Raw genomic sequence first — 11,588 nt, 5'->3', positions numbered from 1 at the left:
CAAAAACCTTTTCTACTGGTATACTGTGGAGGAAAAAACATTGTATCTATGTATGACAGTTTTATTTGTTCACTAAATAACCCAATATGGATAACTCAGCAGAATTACGTGCTTTTGCTGACTTATGAAATTGTAAAAATGAGATTGTACAATGGATTGCTCGCAAAAGTTTAACGTTTGTTGTAAAAACGTCTAACTTGATTGCGAATCCATCTGAACCAACGGTCGCACCGTTTAGGGCTTCCATTATGTCAAATTTGAGTAGAAACTAACTGCAAAAACTCCATTTCATGATTTCAAGTATACTAGAAATGGTGTTTATGCACTTAAATTATACTCAAATTCATGAAATGATTTCGCGAATTCGCCTACGCATATAAACGTAGTAACTGTGCGTATAATTTGTTAGGTGAGTTTATGTTTTTATACTCTTGCTACGACATGAATATACATATTTATGAATTCGTGATCAGAATATACGAATGAAATGTCGAACAAAGGAATTTTTTGTTCTTTCAACTATTTGAGAATGCATTTTGCAAACAAAAGTTCGTACGTTACTTATTGCTTTGGTTATAATGCACGGTGCGAATCGTAACAAATCGCGGCGAATTCGTAGGGATCTATTGATTGCATTATAAACATTTGCATTTTTTAAACATACTGCGTGGCGCCGAATGAGCTATATGGTTTGAATTCTTTATAACAGTCTTTTTTTTACTTTATGCCAAAGGTTTGGTTATAATACTGGGTGGCGTCGAATGAGCTATATGGTTTGAATTCTTTTTAACAGTTTTCTTTGGGGATATTTGAAAGAAAGAGTGTACGTTAACAAACCAAGAACCATTCTTCAACCCCAAACCAACATTCGAAATGAAATCATGGCCATTACACCCGAAATTCTGCGAGAAAATATGGAAAATATGCTAAAAAGAGCACGTATGTGCGAAGCAGAAAATGGTTATCACTTACAGGATATCATTTTTCAAAACTAATTGCAAAAAATTCTCCAATAATATACTGTATTTAAAAAAATAATTATAATAATCGCATAAATAAAAAAGTTATAAACCATTTAAACCATATAGCTCATTCGGCGCTACTCTGTACAAAAGATAATTATGTGAGAGTTCACTCGGTTCAGTTACTTCCATTATAACTACGGCGACCATATTAACCAACGTAAAATAAAGGACATTTTTTTTTAAATGATAAAAGTATCGTAATTTAAATCAAACATTTACTAGTACATTATATTATCTAATTGTACAAGTTTCCCTTTTTTAAAGACGCTTGGATTATTATTTTTTTATGAAAGCTTATAAACCTAGTAAGAGACCAGTTGAGCACGAATTTTGAAAGTGCAGAAAAAGTAGCAATTTTGAAGAATATCGACTCTCCTGTTCCAGTTAATAACTGTTACATAATAAAACCTAATTGAAAGCGATTGTAGGTTTCCTCCGAAATGAAGAATAATTTCACAAGAAAAATTTGAAACGTTATAAAAAAAATGTTCACCAAAATTAAAAAAAAATTTGAGTTTTTAGAGCAATTTTGGGCATGCAGTTTTATAGATTATTAAATTGTAGTATGTATAAGTGCAAGTTGCAAGTAGCTAAGAGATTGCGTTGATTTTTAATAATTTTTTTTCGATAACACTTCGAGCACACCTGCATGCGAAATGGGAAATAAAAGCGTTTGTTTTATTTTTAAAAATCAACGGGAACTCTTAGACACTTGCACCTTGCTCTTTATTATTATAAAATTTAATGATCTATTAAACTGCATATGCGAATTTTTAATACAAACAAAAAAAATTATTTTGGTGAACAATTTTCATAACATTTAAAATTTTTGTGTGTTTTTTCATTTTGGAAGAACCAAACAATTGCTTTCAACTGGTTTTTATTATGTAACATTTACTAACGGAAAAGTAGAATACATTTTCTTCAAAATTGCTACTTTTTCTGCACTTGCACTAAAAAATTTAAAATAAAAAATTCACAAATAAGGCTCCACTGAACACTTGCAAATTTTATAAGCTTTCATTCAAAAAATTAACCAAATGAGTGAAAAATTAAATCTCCAGTGAATTATGAACACTAAATGCCAGTTTTGAAACTCAGCGTGCAACACGTACTGGGCCCAACTTTCCCCTTTCTTTTGAGAATTTTACTGAAAGTATGTATATTAATTTTTCTATCAATATTAGCAATGATTCGTGATTTATAGATTGCACGAAGATTATCGATTAAATAGCAACCCTTAAGAGAGGTGCGAAACAAACTGGAGAAGGTTTTCATTATATTTTATAAGGGACATTATTATTATTTTATATTCTCTGTTAAAAATTTACCTCTGAAAAATTCAGAACTGATTTAAAGGACAGATTAAGAAATAAAGGACAAAATGCGTCTTTTATTTTGAAAAAAATTATAAAGGACAGAGAGCTAAAATAAAGGACTGTCCTTTGAAATAAAGGACGGATGGTCACCGTAATTATAACCCGGTCCTAAGGATGCTAGCTAGGCGGTCTCATATAAGGCGTTGTTACTGGATTTTCAATTGTAATTAAAAATGAATCAAAAAATTATAAATCAGCAAAATGATATGAAATTAATGTTTAATTTCTAACCTAACCTATGTATGTAGCTCAATCGCCTAATGCTTTGCTGTGCCGTACACATACATATCTTTACGCATCAAATTTTGAGTACCTGGCACTAATACCTTTTTAAGAAGTTTCACTTCTATCACTTGTACGGTGCTCCACGCGTCTTTTTTTGGACAGATATCCTATTAGAACAGTGGTGTCTAACCGAGTTCGCACCGAGGGCTATTTGGAAATTATTGCTATGCTATCGAGCACCGGCTAAATTAACTTTAATCTTAATTGATCCCTACAAACCCCTAATTTATTCATAAAATTTATACAGCTATCTAAAATAAAAGAATGCAGATAAATAAGGAATATTCGTTGTATAGTGACAACAAAAACTTTCTCTTAATTTAAAACAGCAGTATTTCAAATATAATTCAGAAATCGATTTTTTTGGAAAAAAATAACAGTGGTTCTATAGAGAACATTTCGTCACCTAAAAAGCAAAAATCTGTAACTAACATTGTAATGTGAAATGCAAAAGGCCGTAACTAACAAAAAACTTTTCATCGAATTAAAAGTCCTCGCATCATTTGACGCAAAAAAAACTGTCAGTTACGGATCTTTGCATTTTTATTTATGCATAGCTTTTCATATTTCGACCGTAACTGAAGAAATTGTTCCACCTAATAATGAGATTATTTAGTTTTGCAATTATATCATTTAGAAATGCCAAGTCGAAGAGCCTTATCTACATGGTCATTGAGATTTTCTTCATTAATGTCATTAGATTTCAGAAATTAATTTCATTTACAATTGGCTATTATAACATTGAAATGAATCTTTCTCAATTACAATTGACGACTTTCATTTTCAGTTGAGACTTTCGCATTTACACCCGGAAATGGTGTAGTTCCATACAGAAATACCTTTCCTTCAACTTATAAAATTTCAATGTCTATTTGTCATATTGCTCAAGCGTTAGACGATCTAGACTTTACTTTTAATTTTTGTTATACGGTGCACATTAATGTAAAAAATGTATAATTAAAGCCCATAATAAGGAACAAAAACATTTTTTTTATTAACCGCCCAATTCTGTGTTTTCTTGATAATTTTTTTGTAAAGAAATTTTATCAAGACTTTTATCAAGTAAAAGCTCTCTTCGCATTCTGTGGCAATATTTATAAAACAAAAAGCTCTACGATTTCCACATGAGTGGAACTGATTTCATTGTCACATATGAAAAATACGAGTTTAAAAGTAAAAAAGCTTTTGACTGCCGTAGCCGGATAGGTTCAGATGTCGACTATAATTCCGTGTTTCTCAGGTTCAAATGCCGGCACTTGGAGTATTTAATTGTTAGAAACAAATTTATTAATATACAAAATTTATACATTTATCATGAAATTTCAATTTGTCAATAGCATTTTCAACCTTGATAATTTATCAAGAAAAGATCTTTTGATTTCTGTGTTAGAATACCAATTCTTGATAAATAATAAAAAATTTACAAACTATAAAGATTTTCAATTTATCAAGTGCACAGAATCGGGCTACAAGTTTCGTTAAAAAGTTTCCAAGATACAACACTTTAAAGAAAGGTATATATGACCTTTTCTCAAAATTGTAAGTCCCGCGTTACCTATACCTTCAATCTCTTCAACTTTCTTCCTAATCAGGCCGCGGTTTCATGAAATATACCTTATAATTTTGGATAAATACCTTGAAGAATTATAATTATTATTCATCAAAGAAGCAACTTATCCAAAAGCCCTTCTGAAGTTCGCTCTACCAAAGCCTGTATGGAAGCACTTCTATGGGAAACGAAAACAGAAGCCTATTTCATAGAAAGGAGAAAGGAAGGCCTCTCGACCCTCTGGAAAGCCTTTTGGAAGAGCTTTTAGCCCCAGAAGAGCTTAAAAAAATATTAATACACACAGACATAATGGTCGCGAATTCAATTGATTTGTTGACCATTTTGTAAAGGAAAAACATTAAAGTGAACACTAGGATCATGTAGATTATATCAGGTGAACCGCCGTGTCGCATCTTGGAATTATTGAGCGGAAATTTTATATATCGAATATTACAGAAACATGATAAAAATGTTATATAATAGAGAAAGCGTGATTATATCTCTCATATACAAACGTACAAACAAGTCTGCAAGTCCTTGTAAACTTGAGGTAATTTCAGAGCGGAAAATTTCCATATATGTATGTACAATAAATGCTAAAAACTTAACCATGTATCAAAATCCCGCGGGTATGTTAATGTTTCTTTATGTCCTATTAAAAACATAATTTATTTTTTCGATACTTTATTTATTAAAAGTTTAAAAGTCTTAACATTGTTTTTTTCACATCATGTTACCTTTGTTACATCTTTTTTAAACGCATGGTAAAAGCTGGATTAAAGATTTTATCTCACGAACCATCGTACGGTTGAAGTAGTTCTCATCTTCGAACTCAGAAACCGATGACAGGTAGCTGCTGAATGTTTCATTAAACACCGATATAAGTATTTGTTTCAAACAACAGAGATCTTCTTTTGATGTGCTGTTAGGTAGATATTCTGTAATATATGTATAAATACATTAAAATAATATCAAGTCATACACTTAAATAATGAAAATAAAAAATAGGTCTATGTTCGATAAAATATTCGGGAAAAAAGTATCAACAGAAAAAAATAGTAACACGCTTATCCTAAGCCTATTTTGTTTCAGTTAAAAATGTGTTTTTCTAGGGATGTGCGTGATTAATCAAACCCCTAGTAATTGCCGTTTACGCAAAAAAAAATTAATTGAAATCTGAGTAACTTTGTTCATTTATTTGGAGTTTGCTATCAAAGCAAATTAATTTTTTTTATAATATAAGACATGGTGCGAAATAAAGTCAATTGACATTATAACTTTTCAAAAGCGAAATAAAGTCAACCAAAATTTGGAAAAAAAGTCTTTGACGCTATTTCCTCATTCAAATGGAAATAGCGTTAACAATGCTTAAAGTATGTCGATTCATAGAAAAAAATGTTGTTCTTACAATAAACATTGTCCCGTAAGTGTTGTTTTTTAATAGATGACAAAGGTTATTGCCAAATCCTCAGTGCGGTGATGTGTGTGATCGAGTGCTGACGTGTATAAGATAGTTCTGCAGTATCTTTGCCATTCTCCACGGCATTCATAACTATAACACACAATATTTCCACCTGCATAATCATATCAGTGATTGCTTTGTTATTCACATACATTGAAATCGCTTAGACAGCGTCGTTATATATTAATATAAAACTGAAATAAATCTGGTGTGAATATACTTGTGAAAATGATCAACAATTGTGTGACAACAAGAACAAAGTCTTCCCGCCAAGCAGTTTCGTCTCCGCTGCTAAGTGCAAACATGCAGAGCAAAACAGTGATGAGTGGGAGTCCAACAACACCTGACTGGCTCTCGCGATTAGAGGCAAACATGGAAGCTCAAAAGCAGAGCATCGTAAGTGAGCTGACGGCTCGTATGACACAAATAGAAGATCGCATTATGCAGAGAATCGGTGAGTTTGAAGCGGAACTAACTAACATAAAAATGTCAGTGAAACACGTTGAGGACAGAGTACAGAGAGCCGAAGAGGAATGTGCAAAAGTGCAGCAATTACGCCACCAAGTTGAACAGCTAAGCGAGCAGATAAATGATTACCAAAATGCACTGGTGTCGACAGATCTGGTTATCAGAGGCATTCCTGTGACAGCTGATGAAAATCTAGCCGAAACGTGTAACCAACTTTGCCGCACAATTCAGCACAATGCTCCACCCATTAGGGCTATTTTCCGTGTGCACAATAAAAACAACACTGCGCCTGTCATAGTGAAATTAGGCTCAGCAAACGATCGCTCTTTGCTTTTCGCTGCTGTTTCGCGTCGCTGCAAATCAAAGAGAAGGCCCCTTTCTCTTCGCGATATTGGGCATAGTGCAGATGAGAAAATATACCTGCATGAATGTCTTACCAAGCATAATCGCGAAGTCATGCAGTTTGGCATTGAGCTTAAAAAGCAAAAACGGCTTTCATCTATTTTCTCTATTCGTGGCCACGTATATGTTCGAGTTCGAGCGCAGAGCAATGCAGTGAGAGTCTCCAGCATCGAGAATTTAAGTTCAATTGCAGCAAACAACAAATGAAATTTTTGAACTACATACATACATACATATGTTTTTACACACATTGCCACTATCTAATTATTGTTACTTTCTGTACCTTATAATCTTTTCTCTCCACCCTATTTCTCTTAAAACATGTGACATTATAATGCTACTTATTTACTTGCGTTACAAACTTATATGCCGAATGCTCTTAAGGTGCGATGTTAACTGCTACACACATGCATCTTGATAAGCACTGCTGTTCCATAGGTGATACGTTTAATATGATTAGAATTTTATCTAAACAAAAGCATGGACTCAAAATTTGTCATATCAATGCTCAAAGTTTGCCCAGGAAAATTGACGAATTCAGGTACCTTTTTGAATCCTCTGATGTTGATGTGATTTGTGTATCGGAGACTTGGTGCTCTGATTGGCATAATAATGAGGTTGTGTATGTCAACGGCTATAATTTATTTAGGGTAGACAGAATTGAGCGAGTTGTTGGTGTTGCCATATTTGTCAAATCAGGTATATCGTGCAAACTCAATTGCAAGTCTTTGAATCTAAGCTCTATTGAATATCTGTTTTTGGTAATAACAACAAAATCAAGCCAAAAAAAAACGTAAACTATACACAATTTATGGACTTTTTGGAAGAACTAACTTTATCGCATAGCAATATTGTCATAGCAGGGGATTTCAATTCTAATCTAATAAGTGACGATAATTTTGCGCTTGCTATGAATAATTGGGACTTGTCTGCGTCAACTGCTCGATGCCCACACATTTTACGCGAACGAATAGCTCGCTGCTGGATCTTTTCTTTGTAAGCGATAAGACTAAAGTGCTTCTGTATGACCAGCTTTCACTTCCTAGTTTCTCAAATCATGATCTTATTTTCCTAACCTTTGATTTTGAATTTACACGCAAGAACAGTTTCTATTCTTACCGTGACTTTGCGCATATTAATTATGACGAGCTTGGAAAAAGTGTTGACCTAATTAATTGGACATCCGTGCGATGTCTGATATCACCTAATGATCAAATTGATTTTATTCAAACCCATATTAGAAACCTTTTTGATAAATTTGTTCCACTTATAACGAAATCAAACACACGTAAAAGTCGTCCATGGTTTAATGGAAATATTAAAATATGGATTAAGAAACGTAACAGTTTATATCAAAGTTGGAAACGCTATAAAACCGAAGCTCTTTATGGAAGCTACAAAATTTTGAAAAGCGAGGTAACTAAAGCTATTAAGTATCAAAAAGCTAAATACTATGAACATATATTCAGCGCAGCAATAGGTTCTAAGCAAACCTGGAAAAGAATTCGCGAAATCGGGCTGGGAAATATAAATAAAAATACGCATCCGGTTGATGATGATATTAGTGTCAATGATTTAAATGAAAAGTTTATAGAATCCATTGCTTCCACGGGTAAACCATGCTACGATAGCTACAGTGTTAGTCCGACCAAGTCCTTGTCAGATTTTAGCTTTGCTTGTGTTAATGAGTGTGATGTTGTCCAGTCCATACTATCCATAAAATCGAACGCTGTTGGACCTGATGGCCTAAATCCCAAGCTTGTTAAATGTATCCTTCCCAAAATCCTTCCCTATCTCACCTACGTGCTAAATTCAATACTAACGACTGCAATTTTTCCCGATTGTTGGAAAAGGGCCAAAATAATACCTATTCGGAAACCAAATGGTGATTATAGACCCATTGCGATTTTGCCCTTTCTCTCCAAAGTTCTCGAACGAATTATGCACCAACAGATAAACTCGTTTATTTCCAAAAACTCACTTGTGAGTGCATACCAATCTGGCTTCAGGTCGAATAAAAGTTGTGTCACTGCGCTTTTAACTGTTTCAGATGATATTAGAGTCAATATGGACAATAATTACGTAACTCTTCTAACTCTTCTTGACTACTCCATAGCATTCGATACGGTCGATCACCAACTGCTATGTTTAAAATTAAGAAATATATTCCACTTTTCGTCTTCAGCGGTGAGCCTGGTCAACTCTTATCTTCTCGGACGGACTCAAGCAGTAAGTGTGGGTAACGAGGAATCCAATTATTTAACCGTGTCCAAAGGGGTTCCATACTCGGTCCATTATTATTTGTATTATACGTTGATAATCTCCCTAAAGTACTGAAGCACTGCAACATTCATGTTTATGCTGATGATGTGCAACTATATGTGAGCTGTCCTGTAGTGTCAATAAACTTTTGTATTCATGATTTAAACTCCGACTTAACCCGTGTTAATGAATGGGCCAGCAACAATGGCCTAGTTTTAAATCCTAAAAAATCGCAGTGCATAGCCATTTACAAAAAAATACTTAAATCCCTGTGATTACGATAATGTGATATTGAACGGAATAGTGATACCCTTCGTTGATTCAGCCAGAAACCTAGGTGTAACATTTAATAGAACGTTGACGTGGAATAATCACATCTACTGTGCAATAGGCAAAGTGTATGGTATGCTCAGATCACTATGGACTACGCAATACTTCACACCAGTTAAAACTAGATTGCTTTTAGCCAAATCCTACTTGCTGCCAACACTACTGTATGGTTGCGAACTATATGCAAACTGTTATAGCACGTATAATAAGAAACTGAATATACTATACAATAACATAGCGCGATATATATATGATAAAAGACGTCACGACCACATTTCTCCGTGGGCTTTGAAAATATTCTCTATATCGTTCGATAATCTGTTGAAACTTAAGTGTCTAACGCTGCTTCATAAAATCATGGTCACAGAAGAACACCCACTACTAAAAAGCCGCCTTCAAACAACTCGATCGTCACGATCACATCAGCTCTTGCACACAAATTACAACTCTATGATATCTGAGCGTCAATTTTTCGTTTTCTCGGTTCGCCTTTGGAACAAGCTACATTACTTAAATTATACAGCGAGTGAATAAAAAACATATTTTCCGTTTGCCCTAGTCATATGTTTTAATATGTTAATCTCAATGCATTGCCCATTTTTAACCCATTTTCTATTCTCAATCCCTAATTTCAAACCTCTAATTTCTAACTTCTACTTTTACATTTTGTTTAGTTCTTAACTTCAATATTGTAGGATTTTAAATTGTAATCTCTGTAATTTATAATTTTTTTAGCTTTAAGATTAAAACATTGTGTGGTTTTGTAATCATTTTAATTTAATATTCAATACTGACATATAACCTATGGTTGTAAAAAAGAGTGTAGAAATGATCCAGAACTTGCAAAACATTTTTTGTTTCCACAAAAATAAAGCGAACACTATTAAATTGAAGAAACCGTCAATGTCCAAAAACCCCGGAGGAACACTGAAAGAATTCTGAAACCAACCTTTCTATACGGAAACAATTATAGAAAAGGAATTTTCTTACACTGTATTCATGTCTCCGCCAGCAATTTGTGACATCATTTAAAAGCAAGGCGAACGACAACACTATTTCCCACCGGCATTCCCACGACAGCCGGTTCTACGTACCGGAATGACTCGGGTTTTACCCGACCAAGGGCTGTTGTTTCGGCGATCTAACCCCGTTTAGGTCGGCGAAGTATCTCAGAAGTTGATCGTCCATAGGGCTACATTCGCTACGTTTTCTCCTACTCAGGGCTGGCATCGAGTCAAACCCAGGGCCAGAAACCTACACCTGCTGTGTATGCCAGAGACGACTACACCACAACTCCACCTCTGTCAAGTGCAATGCTTGCGAGGGGTGGAGTCACCTCAGAGTCTGCTCAGGACTACGGACACATCGGCAGTGGACCGCGTCTTTTGTGGCCCCCTGTTGCTCTAACAAATCAGCCTCTACGGCTAACCCCAGTCCACCTGAGCAGTCCCACACAAACACCACAGCACAACAACATAACACAATAGACCACACCACAACGGCTACAGACCACAGAACCCACACAACCGCACCACCACCCACACGCCGCCGCCAACAACTCCTGGTTCCTCCTACAACCTGCACGGTATGTCAGACCAGGATATTCCGTAATGTGACATCAGTCAAGTGCAACACCTGCCTTGGCTGGTGCCACTTTAGAGCTCAGGTCTGCGCACCACGCGAGATTGGACGAGGAACTTCGAGGGCCCGTGTTGCGCTGCTCGGTCGCAGACCTCAACTGAAACGCCTCCCGCCACCACCACAGGGCCGCAACGTGCACCGTCGAGATCGCGAGCGGGATAATGGTGGTGGCTTAGCGTTCATTACGCACCACACCGTGCAGTATCGTCTTATTGAAGCAGCCATCGACCGCAGGGATACCACCCTAGAATGTCAGGGCATTGCTATCCGTTCAGGCGATGTTGAGCTCGAAAGATTTAACGTTTATATACCCCCTGTCACCTGCTGCCCGGCGGGATATCACCCTGACATAGGTGCGCTCCTCAGAGGTGAAAACCGTATGGTAGTAGGCGACTTTAATGCGCACCACGATCTTTGGCACTCAAGCCTGTCAAACGATCGTAGGGGAACTGACTTGGCTGAGCAGATAGACAATTCGACATTCGGCACAATGAACGACGACGCACGCACCAGGATTATGGGCAGCTGCTGCAGCTCGCCAGACATAACAATAGTCAGCGCTGGTCTGATAAACAGCATATCATGGCGATCTATGCTGACTTTGGCATCAGACCACCTGCCCATAGTCATCTCGATCGATAAACCAACCGAATTTGCTTCCGCGGAGCACCGAACATATATCAACTTTTCTGATTGGAAAGGCTTCGCGGAATTTACTGAAAACACCTTCGCTGCTCTCCCCACACCAACTGACGTCCACCTTGGTGAACGTAAGTTCCGCAGGG

The 11,588-nt window shown here is 35.9% G+C and overlaps 1 protein-coding gene across 1 annotated transcript in view; it reads right to left on the bottom strand.

Moving 5' to 3' along the window:
* Nucleotides 1-4,905: 4,905 nt before the first annotated feature.
* LOC118750539 (nuclear pore complex protein Nup205-like) overlaps nt 4,906-11,588 on the bottom strand; it is a 61,080-nt gene continuing 54,397 nt past the window's right edge. The window contains exon 5 of the mRNA XM_036485253.1: nt 4,906-5,176. Within this exon, the coding sequence (XP_036341146.1) occupies nt 4,992-5,176 (185 nt within the window). The 3' untranslated portion in view covers nt 4,906-4,991. The remainder of the gene's footprint in view (nt 5,177-11,588) is intronic.

This window comes from Rhagoletis pomonella, unplaced genomic scaffold (genome assembly GCF_013731165.1).
Source record: "Rhagoletis pomonella isolate Grant_MI unplaced genomic scaffold, Rhpom_1.0 Rhpom_scaffold_00293, whole genome shotgun sequence".
Taxonomy (NCBI): domain Eukaryota; kingdom Metazoa; phylum Arthropoda; class Insecta; order Diptera; family Tephritidae; genus Rhagoletis; species Rhagoletis pomonella.
Note: the sequence above shows the minus strand (reverse complement) of the source record. Positions and strands in the feature narration are given on the sequence as shown.